Raw genomic sequence first — 24670 nt, forward strand, 5'->3', positions numbered from 1 at the left:
GCCCCCTAGATGTAAGTAAAGAAGGTATAAAAAGCTTTAAAAGGAGTCACTAATGGTGAAGGCAGGGGGAGAAATGACCATTTTAAAATAACAAAGATGCCACCAAATCTTTTCTCAGTGGAAATTGGAGAAAGACTTTTGTGGCTCAGAATGAACTGGCTGGGGAGGGAAAGCCTTTATGGCAGCTTTGGCTGAACGGCTTTGGGCTCAGAGTTGATAGGTGGGTCGAGGGTAGAGGAATGAGAAGGATAGAGCCGGGGATGTGACCCTAATGGGCTCTCCTGTGGAAGGGGCGGTGCTTGGAGAGAGAATTTATAACACGGAAGAGGGGCAGGAATTCATCAGAGCTAGAATATGTGGAATTCCATGAAGACCTAGTGAAAAATAGACAAAATAAGGAGTAGGAAACTGAGTGTTTCTGTTTTGGCTACAGAAGCCGAGGACACCTTGGAGCTTCGTAGGGCAGAAGTGCCCTATGACAGCCTCCACTAGGGAGCCCCTTCTCATGTTGGCATCATAACAGAGATAGGCCACATGCAGAATACGCACTGATTTATCAGCAAAGCAGCTGCTGAACCAGCAGGGGGGAATGTCTGGGGAGGAGTTTGGGAAAGGGTTATGCCTCAGGCAAAGGTGAGGTCATGAGGACAAGATTTTTGTGTAGGGATAAAAGGGCTCATTGAACTTGTGCGGGGCAAGCCTCGAGGTGTGGTGTGTATGTGTTCTTTCGTCTACCCTGGTTGAAAGGAAGGCAAATAATGGGTATTTTGTCTTGCTTTCTCTGCCCATTGGCAACCCTGCATGGAAGGAACAGTGATGCGGGAAATGGCACAAGCTCATGTTCCTGGTGAGCTGCCAGTTGGCTTTGGATTCGACTGGCGGTCACACCTGGAAGCAGAGATGGCTGTCTTTGCTTTTACTATTTTCTAGAAAGATTGGGCTTACTCAAAATGAAGGTGGGAGAAAAACAAGGTGTCAACCCACTTCTCTGAGGAAATTTAGCAAACTTTTGGGGAGAACTAAAGATTTAAGGGGACAGGTTGTATCTACAAAGGGAAGCCTTTATCCTGGCTTTTGGGAGACCTGGATCATAAAGTAAAGCTGACCATTACATGCACCTTATCTATATACACAGAGGCCTGCTCAGCAGCCAGGGAGATGCCTGCACAGGTAACCACCAGGGCAGAAAATCCCTGAACTGACACAGTACACACCAAGTACCAGTAGTTCCTCTTCCTAAAATCAGAACAGATGACTAGATGTGAACAAGCAACAAGGGTCATTAGGTGTGATGAAAGAAATTGCAACATGAAAGAGAGATCCAGATAAGCAGAGAAGCTCAACGGAAACTGAGATAACACAGAGGACTAAGGAGGTTTTAAAAGAACAAAATGCCATGAGAAAAGAAAGTACAGTCACTAAATAAGAGCCAGACTAAACATGATCACCAGAATTTAAAAAATATCACAAGGGCTGAAAGATATATTTGAGGAATCTCTCAGAACTAAGGAAACAAATGATTGGGAAATGGAGAGAAAAGGTACTAGAAGTGGAGGACCCATCCAGGAGGTCCAGCCTCAGGTCATCAGGAACCTCAGGAGGATATGAGAGACACTAGCAAGGAAGAAGTGAATAGCTGAAGGGCATTTGCAGACCTCTGAAGACCTTGGTGGATTCACTGCAGAGGTACCCACTGCAGCAAATGAAAAAAAGACACCCACATCTACACATATCCTAATGAAATATCAGTCAACCAAGACTGATGAGATACGCCAGGTGCAGTGGCTCACGCCTGTAATCCCTGCACTTTGGGAGGCTGAGGCAGGCATAATGCTTGAGGCCAGGAGTTCAAGACCAGCCTGGCCAACATGGTGAAACCCCGTCTCTATTAAAAATACAAAAATTAGCCAAGCGTGGTGGCACACTCCTATAATCCCAGCTACTCAGGTGGCTGAGGCACAAGAATTGCTTGAACCCAGAAGGCAGAGGTTGTAGTGAGCCAAGATCATGCCACTGCACTATTCCAGCCCCTGGGTGACAGAGCGAGACTCTGCCTCAAAAAAGAAAGAAAGAAAGAAAGGAAAGGAAGGAAAGGAAAGGAAAGGGAAGGGAAGGCAAGGCAAGGGAAGGGAAGGCAAGGCAAGGCAAGAGAAGGCAAGGGACAGCAAGGCGAGGGGAGGGGAGGGAAGGGAGGAGGGGAGGGGAGGGGAGGGAAGGGGGGAGGGGAGGGGAGGGAAGGGGGAGGGGAGGGGAGGGAAGGGGGGAGGAGAGGGGAGGGAAGGAGGGGAGGGGAGGGAAGGGAAGGGAAGCGAAGGGAAGGGAAGGGAAGAAGAAAAAAATTGTACACCTGTACAGGGCACTTACCATGAATAGAGCTTGCAGGACTGGAAGGAAGTTGCTCTGGGTGAGTCAGTGAGTGGTGAGTGAATGTGAAGGCGTAGGACATTACTGTACACTCTTGTAGACTAAATACTGTACTATTAGGCTACATTTAAATTATTTTTAAAAATTTTCTTCAATAATAGATTAATTTTAGTATACTGTAACTTTTTACTTTATAAACTTAATTTTTTAACTTTTTGACTTTTTTATAACACAGCTTAAAACACACATTATATAAATATTTTCTATTTTTATATTCTTACTCTCAAGCTTCTTTCTATTAAAAAATTTTTTTAAACCTTCTAGACCTTTTTTTAAAAAATGAAGAACAAATGCCACAGGAGCCTAGGCCTGCAGAGGGGCAGGATCATCAGTGTCACTGTCCTCCACCTCCATGTCTCATCCCACTGGAAAATCTTCAAGGGTCAGTAACGTGCATGGAGCTGTCACCTCCTGTGGTAACAATGCCTGCTTCTGGATACCTCCTGAAGGACCCACCTGAGCCTGTTTTACAGTTAACTTTATTTTTTTATAAGTAGAAGGAGTACACTCTAAAATAACAATAAAAAGTAGGGTAAATACATAAACCAGTAACACAGTCATTTATTATCATTATCAAGTATTATGTACCGTCCATAACTGCACGTCCTAGGCTTTCACAGGACTGGCAGTGCAGTAGGTTTGTTTACACCAGCATCACCACAAACACGAGAGTAATGCATTGCTCTACGATGTTACAATGGCTATGACATCACTAAGTGATAGGAATTTTTTGGCCCCATTATAATTGTATGGGCCCACTGTCGTATATGTGGTCCATTGTTGACTGAAGCGTTGTTACATGGTACATGGCTGTATGTTTATGTAGTTATGACACAGCCACAAAAACACATCGGTTGCAGGAGCAGATGTTTGAGAAAAATAAAATTATAAAGATGAACATGATTTCAAAAATATTTCCTTACTCTACTGCAACAGAAAAGCACGTCTGGCCACACATGGCGGCTCATGCCTGGAATCTTAGCACTTGGAAGGCCAAGGTGAGTGGACTGCTTGAGCCCAGTTCAAGATCAGCCTGGGCAACATGGTGAAATCCTGTCTGTAACAAAAATACAAAAAAATAGCCGGGCACTATGGCACGTGCCTGTGGTCCCAGCTACTCAGGAGGCTGAAGCAGAGGATGGCTTGAGCCTAGGAGGTGGAGGTTGCAGTGAGCCAAGATCGTACCACTGCACTTCAGCCTGGGTGACAGAGGGAGATCTCATCTCAAAAAAGCAAAGCAAAGCAAGAGTCTGGCCCAGTCAGCATGTAATAGCAGAGTCCAAACTAGGCTCTAGTAATTGGAATCACCAGCATTTACTAAAGCACCTAGCTTCACATGCACTAGCTCATTTGTTGCCCCACACCAACGCTACGAAGGGAGAAGGAGGAGTTGGAGAGAAACAGAAGTCAATAGGTGTATTCAGTCAACCATTCTGAGCTGAAAGGCTCACCGTTTAAAACATTATTTCCCCCTTATTACAAAAGTGAATAGGACACTTGGAAATATAAAAATATACAAGAGGCCAGGCTGGTGGCTCACACCTGTAATCCCAGCACTTTGGGAGGCCTAGGCAGGCGGATCACTTAAGGCCAGGAGTTCAGGACCAGCCTGGCCAACAAAATACAAAACTAGCTGGATGTGGTAGTACATGCCTGTAATCCCAGCTATGAGTGGGGCTGAGGCATGAGAATCACTTGAACCCAGGAGGTGGAGGTTGCAGTGAGCCAAGATCACGCCACTGCACTCCAGTCTGGGTGACAGAGCAAGACTCTGTCTCAAAAAAAAAAAAGGAAAAAAAAAGAAAATAAAAATTACTCATTGTGATGGTTAATTTTATGTGTCACCTTGGCTCGGCTGTGATGCCCAGTTGTTTGCTCAAACACTAGACGTTGCTGTGAAGAATTTTGTTGATGTCGTTAACATTTACAATCAGTTGAGTTTAAATAAAGGAGATTTACTCTCGATAATGTAGGTGAGCCTAATCGAAGGCCTTAAGAGCAAAAACAGGTTTCTCAATGAAGGAGTTCTGCCTCAAAACTGTAAGATGGAGATTCTGCCTGGGTTTCCAATGGGCTGGCCTGCCATATGAATTTTGAGCTTGCCTGCCCCCACAACTGTGTGAGCCAATTTTTAAAAGAAATCTCACTCTCTCTCTTTCTCACTAACCTATTGGTTGCTTCTCTCGAAAACCCTGGTTGAAACACTTACAATCTCATCTGCCAAAGATATTTTCTATTAATATTTTCCCATTCTGCCTATCTTTTTTCTATGTACTTACAGTATATATGTAATTCTATATATCTATACACATATAATTTTACAATTTATATAAAACATATAAATATATAATAAATATAAATATATAAAATATTTATATATAATCATACAAAAGATTTATATATAATTATACATATATTAGTTACATATGTATGTTTCCTATACATAATTAACATATATACCATATGTATATATACCATATCTCTCTCTCTTACATACACACACATACAATGTGAGAAAATGAGAAAATAGCCACCATATATATATATTTTTTTTTCAACATGAGAAAATAGCCACTATATATATATATATATATATATATATATATTTTTTTTTTTTTCCCCCCCACAATGTTGCCCAGGCTGATCTCAAACCCCTAGGCTCAAGCAATCCTCCCACCCAGACTATTACCAATTGGCCAATTACCAATTACATACATACCATACATAGGTATATATATACACACACATACACATGTAATTATACAAACACATTTATACATACATACTAGAATGATCAACTCATTTCACTTTGCCTAGGACATTCCCAGTTTTAGCACTTAAAGTCCCACATCCTGGGAAACCCCTCAGTCCCAAGCAAACTGTTATGGTTGGTTACACACACACATACACACACACTTCTTTTTTTTTTTTTTTTTTTTTGAGACAAAGTCTCGGTCTTGTCCCCCAGGCTGGAGTATTTCGGCTCACTGCAATTCTCCTGCCTCAGCCTGGGTTCAAGCAATTCTCCTGCCTCAGCCTCCTGAGTAGCTGGGATTACAGGTGCCTGCCACCATGCCTCGCTAATTTTTGTACTTTTAGTAGAGACAGGGTTTCACCAGGTTGGCCAGGCTGGTCTCAAATTCCCCTCCTCAGCTGATCCACCTGCCTCAGCCTCCCCAAAGTGCTGGGATTACAAGTGTGAGCCACCGCACCCGGCCACACACACTTCTTAAAAAATAAAATTGTAATCATTTTCTATGTGCTGTTTTAAAACCTAAACTCCTTACTTAAAAATATATTGCGGCCAGGTGGGCATGCCCCTGTAATCCCAGCTACTTGTGGGGCTAAGGTAGGAGAACTGCTTGAGTCCAGGAGTTTAAGACCAGACCAGCCTGGGCAACATTGTAAAAACATAGATATATGGTGGCTATTTTCCTATGTCAAAAAGGATCTTGTGTCATATCATATTTAATGACTACATTTCCTTCCATTTCAAGGATGTATCCTTTCATTTAACTAATTCCTTATTACTGGATATCTAGGTTTCCAGTTCCACTATTTTATTTATTTATCATTTTTTGAGATAGGAGACAGGGTCTTACTCTGTTGCCCAGGCTGGAGTGCAGTGGCGTGATCTCAGCTCACTGCAGCCTCGATCTCCCAGGCTCAAGTGCCTCCCATCTCAACCTCCTCTGTAGCTGGGACCACAGGTGCGTACCACCATGCCTGGCTAGTTTTTGTATTTTCTTTTTTTTTTTTTTGGTAGACAGGCAGTTTTGCCATGTTGCCCAGGCTGGTCTCAAACTTCCGGGTTCAAGTGACCTGCCTGCCTCGGCCCCTCAAAGTGTTGGGATTACAGGCATGAGGCACTACCCCCAGCCTAGTTCCACTATTTTAAATTGCCTTTGGTTCTAAAACTAATAAAGGCCAAAACAGCATGAAAAAAAATCACAAACACCCAAACTGCAGACTGCAGCCCTCAAGGAGAGCCAGGCTCTACTTTAATTTATCATTTATTACCAAAGTTATTAACAGAAAAAAAAAGTCAGCCTGGGCGTGATGGCTCACACCTGTAATTCCAGCACTTTGGGAGGTCAAGGCAGGCAGATCACTTGAAGTCAGGAGTTTGAGACCAGCCTGGTCAACATGGTGAAACCCTGTCTCTACCAAAAATACAAAAACTAGGCAGGTGTGGTGATGTGCCCCTGTAATCCCAGATACTCAGGAGGCTGAGGCAGGAGAATCACTTGAACCCACGAGGTGGAGGTTTCAGGTGCTGAGATTGTGCCACTGCATTCTAGCCTGCGCAACAGAGTGAGGGTCCATCTCAAAAAAAAAAAAAGTCCCATTCTCACTTTCAGACACCTGTGCTGCTATGCCGTGCATGACCATAGGTGAAGAAACCCAGAAAGAACTGAGCAACCTCTCTCCATTCTGCCTATAACCACAGGCAGAGTGACTCATTATACTCAAAAAGTCATTAAATCAGCTGGGTGTGGTGGCTCATGCCTGTAATACCAAAACTTTGAGAGGCTGGGATGGGCAGATCGCTTGAGCCCAGGAGTTTGGGACCAGCCTGAGCAACATAGCAAGACCCTGTCTCGAAAAAAAAAAAAGACAAAACATTAAATCCTTACCTTTTTAATTCATTCACAATTGATTTATGAACTTCCACTGCGATTTTGCCATCCGAGTGTGTTTTGAGTTCTTGGCATTTGGCACGTAAAATCTCCAGCTGTTCCCTGTTCTCCGCCAGCTCCTTTTCCTGGCCCTGGGTTTTCGTCTCCAGGAGCATTAGTTGCTTAGTCAGCTTAGAAACTGAAAATCAAAAGAGGAGGATAAAAACTTGGCACAGAAAACCTCACAAAACACAATTATTGGCTATTAGGAAATACTAATGAGAGTCAGCTGATAAAAATGACCTTTTAAAGATCTTTTGGGCTGGGCGTGGTGGCTCACACCTGTAATCCCAGCACTTTGGGAGGCTGAGGTGGGTGGATCACGAGGTCAGGAGTTCAAGACCAGCCTGGCCAAGTTGGTGAAACCCTGTCTCTACTAAAAATACAAAAATTAGCCAGGTGTGGTGGTGGGTGCCTGTAATCTCAGCTACTCAGGAGGCTGATGCAGAGAATCACTTGAACCCAGGAGGCGAAGGCTGCGGTGAGCTGAGATCACACCACTGCACTCCAGCCTGGGCAACAGAGTGAGACTCTCTCAGAAAAAAAAAAAAAAAAAAGACCTTTTGGAGTGTTATAAATTAACACCAAAGGCTTTGTCCTTAGAAGTTACTGTCCATACTGGGCACAGTGACTCATACCTGTAACCCCAGCCCTTTGGGAGGCTGAGGGGAGGACTGCTTGGGGTCAGGAGTTCGAGACAAGCCTGGGTAACATAGTGAGACCCCCCAACTCTACATAAAAATTTAAAAATTAGCAGGGCATGGTGACATGCGTCTGTGGTTCCAGATATCCGGGAGGCTGAGGCAGGAGGACTGCTTGAGCCCAGGAGTTCAAGACTACAGTGAGCCGTGACTGGGCCACTGCACTCCAGCCTGGATGACACAGCGAGACCTTGTCTCCAAAAACAAAAACCAAAAAAGCCAAAAGAAATTACTGTCTCTACATTAAGCACTCACTAAATATATACTTTTTAAAATAAAATCCACTATAATATTTTGCCAAACATGATTCCAGTCTTCAAGGAACTGACTTTCCTAAGACTAAAGCCTTAAATCACACACAGGTGTGCAAGCATATGTCATAACGTTGTCCCTAAAGCTGCAAAATTTTCAAGATTTTTAAGGACATCAAACATGGCCAAACTGAGAACCGGATTTATTATTTTCCTTCCCTCTCCTCATTAAACTTTTATTTTATGTCTTGTATCTAAAGTAAGTCATAAATATTTTCATCCTGTGTTACATGGTTGTACGTAATAATTCCCAAGCGTCTGCTGACACTAGCACTTAGAGGTATTTATTATAGCATAAAACTGTACATCTCTCTACTCTATGAAAATATCTAATTAGTGGCTGGGCACAGTGGCTCACACCTGTAATCCTAGCATTTTGGGAGGCCAAGGTGGGTAGATCACTTGAGGTCAGGAGTTCAAGACCAGCCTGGCCAACATGGTGAAAACCCCTCTACTGAAAATACAAAAATTAGCCAGGAGTGGTGGCACGTGACTGTAATCCCAGCTACCCGGAGGTTGAGGCAGGAGAATCGCTGGAACCCGGCAGGCGGAGGTTGCAGTGAGCCTAGATCATGCCACTGCACTCCAGTCTGGGTGACAGAGTGAGACTGTCTCAAAAAAAGAAAAAGAAAAGAAAAGATCTAATTGGTCAAAGTGAATGGCTGTCTGTGGGCAATGGGAAAATAGCACAGGCAACTCACTGAATCATAGAGGTCAAAAGGTTTTCCCTGCCCCATGTGACCAGAAATCCTCTTTCTGTTCAGATCTGGTATGTTCAAGAAAATTAAGCTCAGTAAATAGGAAACTAATGTCATCCCTAACCCTGAAAACAAAGAGGCTCCACAACTCTGTTTCCCCTCTCCTCTTAACAATGCCAGAGTAAAGGCAAATACTCCTGGGCCATGCAGGTCTCAGGAGAAATCACGTGGAGGAAACTCCTGTGCACGTCTTTGGAAGATGCTCTCATCTTTAAACACGACCTGGTTCTCAGAAACAGGAAGTGCTAGCCCCGCAACTGCAGCAACAGCAGGGGCTGTTCATGGACCTGCCATGGTGTGGAAGGGGCGGCCATTCCAAAAGCAGCTGGAGAGGGGAAAACCTCCATCTGCTTCTCAGGGTGCCAAAGCCTCATGCAAGATGGCTTGTGTTTCAGTTTCCCAGCCTATGCCATTCCTCACTAGAAATGAAAAATCAGTAAAGCAAAGGGAAAAAATGCCACTATCTTGTACTCATGAGTTGTGGTTTTAAAGCAGAAGCGATGACTCTTAGCCTGGCCCCCTTACAGTTGTGCACTGTCACAGACTGTGAGGCTCCTAGGGGTTGAGGGAATGCATGGGAAGAGATGGGAAGAGGGACACTCTCAGAAGGTGTCTGACGGAAATCTAATCTGCAGTGATGTCGCCTCCCAGGCCCGCAGCTCTGAAGGAAGGAAGGACACAGGGGAACTGTTTAGAAAGTGAACGGTTCTGCTTACGCATCCAACAAACATCTGGGAAGAGATCCTGTGTTATTTCAGATGTTTACCTCGCGTGATCGTTCCCATTTCTAAGGTACTATTTTACCCCAAAACCAGTTGTGCTGAGTCTAGCACTATCATCTATGAGTGATTTACAAACCCATGGGATGATGAGAGACACTGGAGTCTGAGAAAGCAATCTATGCATTGAGGGTAATGACGTGGAAAGGTTATAAACAGCCACATTTCAGTCAAGAATGTAAAACGTGACTTCTCTCATTTTCAACTGGGGGTCCCGGCAGGAGGGAGATAGAAGGGTAAAATGACAATAGTGACATCACCGCATGGCCATTCCTCGCTGGAAGGACCTCACCTTCTTGGAGGCGCTCCTGGTGGCTGTCCTTGACTTTCCTTTGCTGAATCTCCAACTGCTCCAGCAACAACTTATTTTCCTCTAAAACCAGTTTTGCTTGAGTCTGAAGCTGACACCTGCAATTGATTTACAAGATGAAATACTGTGATTCAGGTGCTGAATGGTTACAGAAACACTCTGGAATCTAAAAGGAAGCAATGGGTGCATTATAGGTAATGAATATCAAGCCATGTCTTCATGTTAAACATATTAATACAGCAACAAATCCTGCCATTTGCAGTCAGTTGGGGAAGGACAGCCGTGAAGTCTGAATTATGGACTGCTTCAGAAATGCTTTCAGATGTAAAATTTCAAACATGTACAGAAGTAAAGAGGATAGAGTAGGAGACTCCCATGTGCACAATACCCAGTTTGAACAGTCACTAAATGGCTGATGAGGTTTCATCTGTATAAACCTGTAGTCCTGCCACCCAGTATATTATTCTGAAGCCCATATGGAACATGTTTAAAGAATTTAGAAAGTTCCCATTTCAATTTTAAAATACTCCTTTGTAAGCAGTAGCATATTTGCAGAAAAAAAAAAAAAAAAATTTTTTTTTTTTTTTTTTTTTTTTTTTGAGACAGAGACTCGCTCTGTCGCCCAGGCTGGAGTGCAGTGGTGCAATCTCAGCTCACTGCAAGCTCTGCCTCCCGGGTTCACACCATTCTCCTGCCTCAGCCTCCCAAGTAGCTGGGACTATAGGTGTCCGCCACCACGCCTGGCTAATTTTTTTGTATTTTTAGTAGAAGCAGGGTTTCACCACGTTAGCCAGGATGGTCTCGATCTCCTGACCTCATGATCTGCCCGCCTCGGCCTCCCAAAGTGCTGGGATTATAGGCATGAGCCACCGCGCCTGGCCAAAATGGTTTCTTAGAACTGTATGAATCTGCCCCAGCCTTCCTCTCAGCACAAGCAAATCCTCTCCTTCCAGTGCAATGTAAATCCCAGCCCAGCTCAGCCCTCAAGATCGCAAATTCTGATTAGAATGAGCTGAAGGGACCTTAGAAATCATCTAGTGAAATGCTGACCACGCAAAGTACACTGGGTGGTAAGTTTACTTAATAAAGCAGTAAATAATCTCAATTTTCCACTTGAAACCCTACAGGTGAGGAGGAGGAAGGAGAGAGACAAGATGAAAGGAGTCAGGCTGTAACAACGGTGTGGCCCCAGCAGTGGTGTGCACTGGCTCCTGGGCACTGTGGGGGTGCCTCTTGCCTGCTACCAGCACCCATGGAGTGGGCTGCCATGCTGTCGGGAGGGGGCTCACCCAAAACTGGTCTGTGCTAGCCTCCTCATTCCCGCCACAAACTGGGCAGCTCCACGATGGTCTGTTTTATGTTTTAGACTTATATATTTATTTATTTAGAGATAGGGTCTCACTCTGTTGCCCAGGCTGGAGTGCAGTGGTGAGATCTTGGCCCACTACAACCTCCACCTCAGCTTCCTGAGTATCTGGGATTACAGGCATGCATCACCAGACCAAGCTAATTTTTGTATTAGTATTTTTTGGTAGAGACAGGGTTTCACCATGTTGGCCAGCCTGGTCTCGAACTCCTGACCTCAGGTGATCCTCCTGCCTCAGCCTCCCAAGGTGCTGGGATTACAGGCGTGAGCCACCATCCCAGCCGTGTTTTGGACTAATTTATAAGACTTTTTCTTTATTTGTTCATTCATTCATTTGTTTACTCCTTCCTTCCTCCCTCCCTTCATTCATTTCACTTTTTTTTAGAAACAGGGTCTTGCTCTGTCACCCAGGCAGGACAGGAGTACAGTGGCGCCATCAGAGCTCACTGTAGCCTTGAATTCCTGGGCTTAACGAATCCTCCTGCTTCCGCCTTCTGAATAGCTAGGACTACAGGTGCATGCCATCACACCCAGCTAGTTTTTAATTGTTTTTTTGTTTTTGTTTTTGTTTTTTTTTGAGACAAGGTCTTGTTCTGTCACCTAGGCTGCTGCACAGTGGTGTGATCATAGCTCACTGCAGCCCTGAACTCTTCGCCTCAAGTGCTCCTCCCACCTTGGCCTCCCAAAGCATTAGGATTACAGCAGTGAGCCACTGAGCCTGAGCCATTTCTTTTTAAAATGAAAGGGATCAATCCCCCATTCCTAAAAAAAGTTCAAAATCTCAGATTTGGTTTAACACTCCCTCTTATTTTGTTTTATTTATTTATTTATTTATTTATTTTATTATTTGAGACACGGTCTCACTCTGTTGCCCAGGCTGGAGTGCAGTGGCATGATCTAGGCTCACTGGCAGCCTCCGCCTCCTGGGTTCAAGTGATTCTCCTGCCTCAGCCTCCTGAGTAGCTGGGATTACAGGCGTGCACCACCACGCCTGGCTATTTTTTATATTTTTAGTAGAGATACAGTTTCACCATGTTGGCCATACTGGTCTCAAACTCCTGGCCTCAACTGATCCTCCTGCCTCGGTCTCCCAAAGTGCTGGGATTATAGGCGTGAGCCACTGCACCCAGCCTCCCTCTTATTTTATAGAGAAAGAAACAGACCCATTAAGCCTGAGGTTACCCAGTGATTCAAGGGAAGTTAGGAAAAGAAATATACAAAATTTAGTTGCACCCACAGAAGTTCATTGAGAAATTACTGGCAACCAAGCAGAAAGCGTCTGCTGGGCCAGGTGTGGTAGCTCACGCCTGTAATCCCAACACTTTGGGAGGTGGAAGAGGGCAGATCACCTGAGGTCAGGAGTTGGAGACCAGCCTGTCCAACGTGGTGAAACCTCATCTCTACTAAAAATCAAAAAAAAAAATTAGCCAGGCATGGTGGTGGGCGCCTATAATCCCAGCTACTCAGGAGGCTGAGGCAGGAGAATCACTTGTACCCGGGAGGTGGAGGTTGCAGTGAGTTGAGATCACGCCACTGCACTTCAGCCTGGGCAGCAGAGCAAGACTCTGTCTCAAAAAAAAGAAAGAAAGAAAGCATCTGCTGAAGTGTGAAGTCTGTGTACCGAGTGCTGTGTGCAGGTTTAGCAGCCATGCAGGTGTGCAGGTACTCAGAGCAGCAAGGAGGTCTGCCCACCAAGTGTGATGCTCCAGAGCCCAGAGACCCTCCTGCAGCTGGAGGGCAGTGAATTCAAAGTAAGGGGTTGGCAGCCAGGGAGGCCCTGAGCAAGCCTAACACTCTCCCCATGCTGGCGTGGGCCATCACACTAGAGCAAAGGGCAGATTTCAAATCCCAACGAACGCAGGATTAGGGAACACTGCAGGGCTGTGGATTTGAAAGCAAGGCCTGCCTTCCTTTCCTTTGTTTCACTGATTTTATTTTAAGGAAACGCAGACAAGTTGGATTTGTAGCTATATACAAGGCTAGGGAAGGAATCTGGGGTTCCAGAATCTGACGAGGTCTCTTGAGCCCCAGCCTGGCTAAGCTGCTTTCCAGGCCACTGTTCAACGAGGGTGTGAGGGGAGACACACTAGGAACCCTGACAGAAGAAAATCCAAGCTCAGCCACGGAGGTCACAGAGCACCAAGACCCAGGAGTTGCCTGAGCCAGTCCCACCTGACGCATCAGTGACCACAAAATCAGGGATAGCCAATGGTAAGAATGCTGTTGACTCAATTCCAGATTTCTAAACATCACATATAGAAAATACTTCATTTTTTCCAGTGATGTTAAGACATTTGAAAACATTAAATATAACATAGCTATTCAAAGTGAGTAATTTTTGTTTTCTTAGTCCTGCCTGGATATTGCTTTTAGGCTTTTCAAGACATGTTCTTTCTCTAATTCAGTTAACAGGCATTTGCTGTTGCTGTGCTAGATGCGGGGCCACACACAAAAATGAGCAGGACATTGGTTCCTGCCTCTGAGGAGTTCACAAAGGAGAAGATGGAGGCAGATGTGGAGGCAGACAGGATAGGCAGGCACAGCGTGGCAGGTACCAGGACAGGGCATGTGTTTAGGGCTACATCAGAACTGGAGACAAGGGGCCAGGTGCAGTGGCTGAAGCCTGCAATCCTAGCACTTTGGGAGGCCAAGACGGGAGGATCACTGGAGCCCAAGAGTTCGAGACCAGCCTGGGTAACCCAGTGAGACTCTGTATTTACAAAAAATTTTTAAAAATGGCTGGGCATGGTAGCGCACACCTGTAGTCCCAGCTACTTGGGAGGTTGAGGTGGGAGGATGGCTTGAGCCCAGGAGGTTGAGGCTGCAGTGAGCTATGACTGAGCCACTGCACTCCAGCCTGGGTGACAGAGTGAGATCCTAACTCTAAAAAAACATAAGAAACAGAGATGCCAGGTGCAGTGGCTCACGCCTATAATCCCAGCACTTTGGGAGGCCAAGGTGGGCAGATCACATGAGGTCAGGAGTTCGAGACCAGCCTGGCCAACATGGTGAAACCCCATCTCTACTAAAAATACAAAAATTAGCCAGGCATGGTGGCACATGCCTGTAATCCCAGCTACTCGGGAGACTGAGGCAGGAGAATCACTTGAATCCAGGAGGCAGAGGTTGCAGTGAGCCGAGATCACGCCATTGCACTCCAGCCTGGGCAACACAGCAAGACTCTGTCTCAAAAAAAAAAAAAAAAAGAAAAGAAACAGAGACAAGGGAGCAATAATGGCCTCTCCTGAAGACAGCGCTATAGACAAGTGCCATTACAGTAGGACCCTAGAGGATGAGGAGTGCAGAAAGGGCTTTTGGAGGAAGGACAGACTGGAAGTGGGGCAACCTCAGTTGTCAGGGAATCTGCCAGGGCAGGCGGATGGAAGCTGGTCGTGCAGGCCTCATGAGCTTTCTGTTTTGGGAGGCCATTTTGAGCTTTCTGTTCTCAACCCCTGGGAGCCATCGTTGGGGCCTAAGAAGGGATGAGACTCTCCAGGTCTGAGATGGAAAAATCACCCTAGAAAAATACCAACTCAGAAAATAAAAAGCAGAAAGCAACCATATTTCAGGTTTGAGAACCTACTTAGAATTTTAAAAGTCATCTTGAAAATATAAGTTTAGAATGATTTATTAGGGTTTTATTGCACCTTATTAATTTCTTAGAAACTCTCCCTTAAAATATTTTAGTTAAGAATGTAATTATGTATTTGATAATTTTATAACATATTTTCCTATTACCCTTTGTTTTAAATTAGCAAAAGAGCAGAAACACAATGTCACTTGCCATTCCTCACTGGTAACAGCACTACTCTTATTTAACTCTTGGTGCAATTCTTCATTTTCTTTCACCACTTCTTGGACTCGCATTCTAAACATTCTCATTTCCTCCTGAAATAAAATGTACGTAAATTGTAACACACACATACCCACGCATCTATATTTCTCAGTTCTGGTGCTGCTGCTGTGGCTAAAATCAAATGGTAACAGCCATTTAGCAAGGTCTCACAATAGGCCAGCCTTCAACTCTCAGTACTAGCACCAGTGGTGCCTGCTTTCAGGGAGCTTACGGTCTAGTGAGAAAGCACTAGGACCCAATGCAAGGCCAAGTACAAGAGGCAAAGAACCTGGGCTTTCGAGTATTAGATTCCTAATCTGCTAACATTGTTCTATAACTGCCAAATACTGATAGAAAAGGCAGAGATGCCCATCGACGCTGACATTTTTCCTTTATTTAAAGATGCAGGAGAATATATTGGAGGTTTTTAATATAAAAAATAAGACCTTTTCATCCTTAATTAAAGCTAGATTTGGTGGGGAAGGGGTTAGTTAGTGTGGGAGTTGGAGGAAGCTCTTAATTTTTTTTTTTTTTTTTTTTTTTTGAGACAGGGTCTCACTCTGTCGCCCAGGCTAGAGTGCAGTAGTGTAATCACGGCTCACTGCAGCCTCAACCTCCTAGACTCAAGCGATCCTCCCACCTCAGCTTCCCAAGTACCTGTACTACCATGCCTGGCTAATTTTTGTATTTTGTGTATAGACGAGGTTTCGCCATGTTACTCAAGGCTGCTCTTGAACTCCTAGGCTCGAGCAATCTTCCTGCCTCAGACTCCCAAAATGCTGGGATTACAGTCATGAGTCACCACGTCCAGCCAAGGCTCTTAGTTTTGTCCATGACAACCATGAGAAAGTGTCTTACTAGCGTCATCAGTCTGCAGAGCTTCAATGGCCATTAGCCACAACATGAGGTCTGTCACTGGGCCAGTTTTGATGCCTAACAGTCTATGTCTGTTTCAGCTCCCAACAGTCTGTGTGTGTGACACTTCAGCTGAGCCTCCTCCATCAGGGCTTTTCCAGCTTCCGTGTCCTGAGCTGTCCTTTCGTGAGAATCTGAGGTGCCAATATTTACTCTGGTGTGCCTCTAAAATATTCTACTCCCAGCTGTCAGATGTTTATGCCTACACCCTTTTAACTTAAAGCAGCACTGCCAAGTAACTTCTCCTCTCATCTCTCCACCCAGACACACTCACTCACTGCTGGCAGTCCATGTGACTCTTTTTTGGAACAGGGGTCAGGCAAACTAAAGTGTGCAAACCAGCTGCCTGTTTTTATAAATAAAGTTTGATTAGAGCATGGCCTCAGCCATTATTTACATGTTATCCTCAGCGGCTTTCATGTTGCAACAGCAGGGCTGAGCAGGTGCAAACAGAAACTGCATGGCCTCCAAAGCCTAAAGTACTTATTAACTGGCCCTTGACAGAAAGTGTGTGCTGACCCTGATTTAGAAGGAGCACCAAAATAATAACATTATTAGTTATTAGGATTGTTATATATTCAATTAGTACAAGATTCATTCATGCTCTTAGAAAATTAAGTGTCCAACACTAAGTCTAAATGAAAAGGATTAAAATTCCTTTCCATGGGACATGGACACGGGATAGCATCACTGACGAGGAACAAGCTGGGAGCCTCTTAAAGGACCCTCCCAGCTCAGGATCCCAGAACAACCAACATTTCTTTCGCTGGATCCTTCCAATTTCAGGGATCTATATGGACACTTAAATGAGGAACTCAGAGGAATGTAGGAGGCACAGGAGGCATCTACAACGCCTGCACAGGCTTGGCCTCCTGAGGTTAGAATGAGCTCTGCTGTGAGAAGCCATTCCCATAAAACGGCGGTGGACAAGGCAGAAATGGATAAAAACCTCACTTCTTCATTTCCAATAGCTCAGCAATCAGACTTCCCTGGGGTCAGCTCATCCTAGAATTAAGAAGCATCTAAGTTTGCCCAAAACATCTCCAGCCTTTCCTTCCCATGTCTGCCCAAATAGCCCTTCTTTTTTTTTTTTTTTGAGACAGAGTCTGGCCCCATCGCCAGGCTGGAGTGCAGTGATGCAATCTCGGCTCACTGCAACATCCAACTCCCTGGTTCAAGCTATTCTCCTGCCTCAGCCTCCCAAGTAGCTGGGATTACAGACACGTGCCACCACACCAGCTAATTTTTGTACTTTTAGTAGAGACAGGGTTTCACCATGTTGGCCAGGCTGGTCTCGAACTCCTGACCTCATGTGATCCACCCGCCTCGGCCTCCCAAAGTGCTGAGATTACAGGCGTGAGCCACCGCACCCAGCCCAAATGGCCCTTCTAATGGTGGTATTTGCAGCTGCAGAGTACCAGGAAAGAAGCGCTTCCCCCCTGCTGTCTTCCCTGCACCCCAAGATCTCAGCCCATATGGGCTGGCTGTCCAGAAAGCCATGGCTTCTCATGTAGCACTGCTCTGACCCTCCATACCTCTCTCCTCACTCCCTATCCACCCCTCCTGCTCTGCCAATCATTCCCTTACTTCCTCCCCTCTTCCTTCTTTCCCTCCCTCCCTCCCTCCATCCCACCCTGCCACACTCCTTCCTTCCTCCTTTCTGTCCTCTAATAAACATTTGGTTATCTATAATATGCTGGGTATACCTACATTCAAAATGTTTCTATAAAATTTGAAGCGGTCCTATATTTTTATAAATCTTGTCTCTTCTGAGACATTTGCCAGCCTACCTTGAGGGTGGCATTGAGCTCGTCCTTCTCTTTCATTATATCTTCATAAGCCAGCAACAATGGTGACAGGTACTTTATATCCAACTGAAGATAGAGAGTAAAGGAAGGTTAATATATTTCTTACATCTAAACACAACCAGCAAATTTTTAAATGGCAAGAAGTTACACTTTTTTGAAATGGTTTCTTTGGTTGCTGTTGTTACTGTTTTTTAAGGACCCTCCCAGCTCAGGATCCCAGAACAACCAACATTTCTCTCCTTGGATCCTTCCAATTTCAGGGATCTATATGGCCACTTAAATGAGGAACCCAGAGGCATGCAGGAGGCACAGGAGTCATCTACAACACCCACACAGGCTTGGCCTCCTGCGGTTAGAATGAGCTCCGTTGCCCGAAGCCATTCCCACTCTGCCGCCCAGGCTTGCATGCAGTGGCACGATCTCAGCTCACTGCAACCTAAACCTCCCGGGTTCAAGTGATTCTCCTGCCTCAGCCTCCCAAGTAGCTGGGACTATAGGTATGCACCATCACACCCAGCTAATTTTTGTATTTTTGGCAGAGACAGGGTTTCACCACGTTGGCCAGGCTGGTCTTAAACCCTTGACCTCAACTGATCCACCTGCCTCAGCCTTCCAAAGTGCTGGGATTACAGACATGAGCCACCACGCCTGGCCTGAAATGGTTTTTAATATCTATGCAAATATAGCCTGAAAATATGGGCCTGAAATTAAATAACTTTTACTTACCAACCAGGGTGGTATAGGGCCCTTGGATGGGAGGCCTTCAATATTTAAGCTCTAAGAACAAAACATGTATTGAAGACAAGTTAAACCACACTTCCTCTGAATTTTCAAGTCTTAGATATTCTTAATCTAGACTGGGCATTGCCCATCTATGCATTTATCTGTCTATCCATCTGCCTACCCACCTACCCACCTACCCACCTACTCATCCATCCATCCATCCATCCATCCATCCATCCATCCACTCTCCCATACACCTACCTATCTATCTATCTATCTATCTATATGTATATATGTATATATGAGAGAAATATTTTTTCTGAAATGTTTGAGAGTAATTTGCAGATATAATGCCCCTTTTCCTCTAAATACTTGTATTTCCTAAAAACAAAAACATTCATTTACTTAACCACAGTACTGTCATGAAAATCAGGAAATCAACACTGATAACAATACTATTTTCATATATATATATATATATATATATATATATATATATATATATATATATTTATTACTGCTCCTTGCAGAGCAGGGGTACCCCATAGGCAGTGTGCCTACAGTAGCCTATAATACTGTTTGTTAACCTAACCTAACCTATATGTTATCTTCAAATTTCATCTATTTTCCCACTAATGTTCTTTTCTAATCAAGGATCCAATTCAGGGTCACACGTTGCATTTAGCTGTCAAGTCTTTTATGTCCTTTTGTTTTTTTTTTTGTTGTTGTTGTTTTTTTCTTCTGAGACAGGGTCTCATTCCATCACCCGGGCTGGAGTGTAGTGGTGAGATCATGGCTCACTGCAACTTCTGCCTTCTGGGCTCAAGCAATCCTCCCACCTTAGCCTCCTGAGCAGCTCTGACTACAAGCGCATGCCACCACACCTGGCTAATTTTTGTATTTTTTGTAGAAATGGGGTTTCACCATGTTGCCCAGGCTGGTCTTGAACTCCTGGGCTGAAGTGATCCTCCTGCCTCAGCTTCGCACAGTGCTGGGATTGCAAGTGTGAGCCAGCACACTTGGCCTTTTGGTTTTGTTTTGTTTTTTTTGTTTTTTTTTTTTTTTTTGAGACAGTCTCGCTCTGTCACACAGGCTGGAGTACAGTGGTATGATCTCGGCTCACTGTAACCTCTGCCTCCCGGGTTCACGCAATTCTCATGCCTCAGCCTCCTGAGTAGCTGGGACTACAGGTGTGTGCCACCACACCTGGCTAATTTTTATATTTTTAGTAGAGGCGGGGTTTCACCATATTGGCCAGGCTGGTCTGGAACTCCTGACCTCAAGTGATCCGCCCACCTCAGCCTCCCAAAGTGCTGTGATTATAGGTGTGAGTCACTGCACCTGGCCTCCAGCCCTTTTTAGTCTTTTAAAATCTGGAACATATCTAGTGACTGTTTTCACTGGATATGGAACTTTTTAATGTCATATTGTTGAGTGTCTGGATTTTGTTACCTTCCTTTAAAGAGTACTGGTTTCTTTTCCTTCCGCCCTTCCTTTCTCCCTCCTCTCTCTCTCTCTCTCTCTCTCTCTTTCTTTCAGCTCCTAAGTTGCTTGTGGATCACCTTCATGCTTCTGAGGCTTGTTTTTTCACCCTGGTCATGGTAGGTCTGTAGTAACCTTTCCTAAAAAGCTCTTTTAGCCATACCTCTCAGGCATGGCCCTCCTGGGCTCTTGACTCAATGCAAGGTCTCTCCATTGTGGCTGGGCAGAACTCGAAGGTTCCTGGTGCTGTGTGAGCTCCGGGAACCATGCAGCTCACAGCTCCCCGTTCTTATTTTCTGCCCAGTATCTTGGAGTCTCATCCCACACGTGTGCAGGGTGGTATTCCACAAGACTCCAAGGAGCCCCATGCAGATTTATATAAGTAGCTCTTTCTCTCCAGGACTCCATTCTTTCTGGTATTCTTGCCCTACAAATTCTAGTCTCCTCAGCTTCCCCAGACTCTCATCTCTGTTGAACTCAGGGAAGGGCTCAGCTCAGGCCCTTCCCCCCTGCTCTGTGATCTGAGACTGCCTCCAGACAGAAAGCAGATCACAGGCTCATCTATTTATCCTGCTGCTCTTGAGGGTCATAGGCCGGTACTGCCTACTGCTTGACATCTGTAAACATTTGCATTACATATTCTGTCTAGTTTTCTATTTGTTTAGAGTAGGAGGGAAAATCTAGTACAGAATCAATGGCCTAGATAAAATATTTATTTCACAAAAGCTTTACAATGTGAACACCTTAATATCTATGTAATTACTCACTCACTCTGCAAACATTGGCAACTCACTAAGTCATTATGGACACTGCAACGCAACCCTTGCTTTCAAGGATTCTATGACCTAGTAACAGAAATAAATTCCACTAACACATATGTACATGATATACAAAAACAGTATAGGGTAGAATGCTATAAGTGCCTTAAGAGTGATTACGAACAAAAGTCTGCAATGGTTTAAAAGAGAGAGAGGGCTGGGCATGGTGGCTCATGCCTGTAATCCCAGCACTTTGGGAGGCTGAGGAGGGTGGATCATTTGAGGTGAGGAGTTTGAGACCAACCTGGCCAACATGGTGAAACCCCATCTCTACTAAAAATACAAAAATTAGCTGGGCGTGGTGGAACACGCCTGTAATCCCAGCCATTCAGGAGGCTGAGAAACAAGAATCACTTGAACCCGGGAGGTAGAGGTTGCAGTGAGCTGAGATTGTGCATGCTGCACTCCAGCCTGGGCGACATACAGAGACTGTGTCTAAAAAAAAAAAAAAAGAGGGAGAGAGAGAGATCAATCACTTCTGGCTGGGGTGATCAGGGAAGACTGTCATGGAGAACATAGCATTTGCACAGGGCAGAAGACAACATGGGAGGAGGCTGTCCCTGGGCCTGTCTGCCCGCCCCATGGTCCTGCAGGAGGCCCTGACCTAGCAAGCATGTTTTGAATTATAGGACCCTAAGAACTTTGTTTTTGTTTAAAAGTTAGTATTATGTTAAGTGAAAGAAGTCAGTCACACAAAGTCATGTCTTGCATGATTTCATTTCTATGAAATGTTCAGAACAGACAAGTTCATAGAGACAGAAAATAGATTAGTGGTTGCCAGCGGCTGAGCTGGAGGAAATGGGCAGCAGGGGAACGCAGGGAGCGATTCCCAACAGGTATGACACTTCCTTTTTTTTTCCCTTTTTTTTTTTTTGAGACGGAGTCTCACTCTCTCTGTCACCCAGGCTGGAGTGCAGTGGCATGATCTTGGCTCACTGCAACCTCTGCCTCCCAGGTTCAAGCGATTCTCCTGTCTCCGCCTCCCAAGTAGCTGGGATTACAGGTGCACATGACCATGCCTGGCTAATTTTTTTGTATTTTTAGTATAGATGGGAATTCACCATGTTGGTCAGGCTGGTCTCGAACGCCTGACTTCAACTGATCCGCCCACCTCAGCCTCCCACAGTGCTGGGATTATAGGTGTGAGCCACCATGCTCAGCCAACATTTCTTGATTTAACAAAAGTGCTCTAAAATTGATTGTGGTGATGGTTGCATAATTCTGTGACTACAATAAAAACCACTAAATGGTACACTTTTAAAATGGGTATGAATTGGATGGTATGTGAATCATATTTCAAAGCTGTTATTAAAAAAAAAAAAAAGTGAAACGTAAGCCCTCCTTCAAACAACAACTCAGAAGCCCATGAGGCCTAAACTCCCAGGAGCCACGGGAGAACACCGTGTGCCTCCCCGCCCTCTACCCCAGCAAGAGCCCAGCCAGCAGTGCCTCCCTCTTCTGTGGCCACAGTGTCACTCACATCCTCACAGCCCCAAGTTCTGTAAGAGTAAGGACCTGAGCACTGGTTCATCTGGCACTCCTCCCAGCATCTCATGCAGTGACCTGCTCAGTGAGAGTGTGTGGCGTTGGACTCTGCAACTGTTCTTAGAACTGAAAACTCTGCTTTCCTTTCCAAGTTAATGCACTGACAACAGCTGCAACTTTCAGGAACGTGACTGAGAAGGGAGCAGCCAACACACACTTTCATTCTTTTACTTTTGTTATTTTTTTTTTTTTAATTTTTGAGACAGGGTCTTGCTCTGTCGCCCAGGCTGGAGTGTAGTGGCACAATCTCAGCTCACTGCACCCTCGACCTCCCATGCTCAAGAGGTCCTCTTGCCTCAGCCTCTTGAGTAGCTGGGGCTACAGGCGTGTGCCACCATGCTCAGCTAATTTTTAAAAATTTTTTGTTTGTAGAGACTAAGTCTCGCCATGTCCCCCAGGATGGTCTCAAACTCCAGAGCTCAAGCAATTCTCCCACCTCAGCCTCTGAAAGAGCCGGGATTACAGGCACGAGCCACCTCATCCGGCCTCTTTTACTTTGTACACTTCTGTATTGTCCCAATGTTTTACAGTCTTTATTGCCTTTATTACGGGGAAGAAGGAAGGGAAGAAGGCAAGAAACAGAATGGTCCTTAGAAACATTGTGCCTTGGACAGAGCTTTTCTTACATCAAATTATAATAAATAAGAAACTCTCAAGATTGGAAATCAATTCAACAGTAAAGGCTAAAAAATCTGAAAAGCTGATTTTCACAATCGGAAACGTTACCTCTTCCTTGGACAAATGCCTGAATTTTGTCTGATATCGACTGAGTTCTACATTCAAACGATGGACAGTCATTTTCAATCCATCATTTTCATCCACCAGTTCTTGAGCTTGTTTTCGCAGATAAAGTAATTCAGGTGCAGCAACTAGGGAAAAAAATTTAATATTATACTATAAGAAATAATGTCCAATTTACCCAGATTTTATTTAAATTGCAAATTGTTTGCTTTTCCCCCCTCTTTCAGGCTCAGAGGCAATGAACTGTGTGTGTATGTATGTCTACGTGTGTGTGACTGAATAGAAGTTACAACGTTTTTTAACACTGAATAGTTAACATTATATTGGAAGTTTGTGGAAGTTTTTGCATGTACAATAAAGTAAAATAAAAATTTCAAGTTGGAAAGGAATAGTCATTGTTTCAGATGACATAAGAATATGTGCTTTGAAAAATCATATAGAAGGCCAGGTGCGGTGGCTCACGCTTGTAATCCCAGCACTTTGGGAGGCTGAGGCGGGCAGATCACGAGGTCAGGAGATCGAGACCACGGTAAAACCCCGTCTCTACTAAAAATACAAAAAATTAGCCGGGCGTGGTGGCAGGCGCCTGTAGTCCCAGCTACTCGGAGAGGCTGAGGCAGGAGAATGGTGTGAACCCGGGAGGCAGAGCTTGCAGTGAGCCGAGATTGCGTCACTGCACTCCAGCCTGGATGACAGAGCGAGACTCCGTCTCAAAAAAAAAAGAAAAATCATATAGAATACATGGAAAATGTATTAGAGCTAATAACCTTCCCACATAATAGCAATGTCCTATTAGAAAACAAAGCAGAAAAGAGATGCCACGAGGTAGCAGCACAAATAATATACAGTATCTAAAAATAAATGTGCCTAAGATAAGAATTATGCAGGGTCTATATGAAAAAAACTGACACCACCTTACTTAAAGCTATATTAGTTTTATATAAACAGAAAAAGGTATAGAGAAAATACTGGTGAATATTTATATAACCTTAGAGCTAAAAATGACTTAATACCAAGAATGTAAGTCATAAAAGAAAAATATTTTATAGATTTAGCCCAATTATCAACAAACTAAGAAAATATTACACCTATGACAAAGGGATAAAATCTTTCATATGTAAGGAGTTCCTGCAAATCAATAAAAAGAAGTCAAGTGTCTCATTGTAAAGTGGGGCCATGCATAGTGGCTCATATCTAAAATCCCAGTGCTTTGAGTGGCCAGGGAGGAAAAATCCTTGAGGCCAGGAGTTTGAGACCAGCCTGGGCAACACAACGAGGTCTCATTGCTATAAAAAAAATTAAAAAAAAAAAAAAAAAAAACTTAGCCAGGCATGATGGCGTTCGCCTTTAGTCCCAGCTACTTGGGAGGCTGAGGTGGAAGGATCACTTGAGCCGAGGAGTTCAAGGTTATAGTGAGCTCTGATCACCCCACTGTAGTCCAACCTAGGTGACAAGAGTGGGATGCTGTCTCTAAA

The 24670-nt window shown here is 44.5% G+C and overlaps 1 protein-coding gene across 3 annotated transcripts in view; it reads right to left on the reverse strand.

The window, feature by feature from the left end:
• The window catches only part of CEP89 (centrosomal protein 89), a 102577-nt gene that overhangs the window by 32432 nt on the left and 45475 nt on the right, over positions 1-24670 (reverse strand). For all 3 annotated transcript variants that reach the window (XM_055237103.2, XM_055237105.2, XM_055237107.2), the window contains exons 9-14: positions 23181-23323; positions 18613-18663; positions 17869-17952; positions 15113-15216; positions 9945-10060; positions 7062-7242 (exon numbers count right to left, since the gene is read on the reverse strand). In XM_055237103.2, the coding sequence (XP_055093078.1) occupies positions 7062-7242; positions 9945-10060; positions 15113-15216; positions 17869-17952; positions 18613-18663; positions 23181-23323 (679 nt within the window). The remainder of the gene's footprint in view (positions 1-7061; positions 7243-9944; positions 10061-15112; positions 15217-17868; positions 17953-18612; positions 18664-23180; positions 23324-24670) is intronic.

Source organism: Symphalangus syndactylus, chromosome 13, assembly GCF_028878055.3.
Source record: "Symphalangus syndactylus isolate Jambi chromosome 13, NHGRI_mSymSyn1-v2.1_pri, whole genome shotgun sequence".
Lineage (NCBI taxonomy): Eukaryota > Metazoa > Chordata > Mammalia > Primates > Hylobatidae > Symphalangus > Symphalangus syndactylus.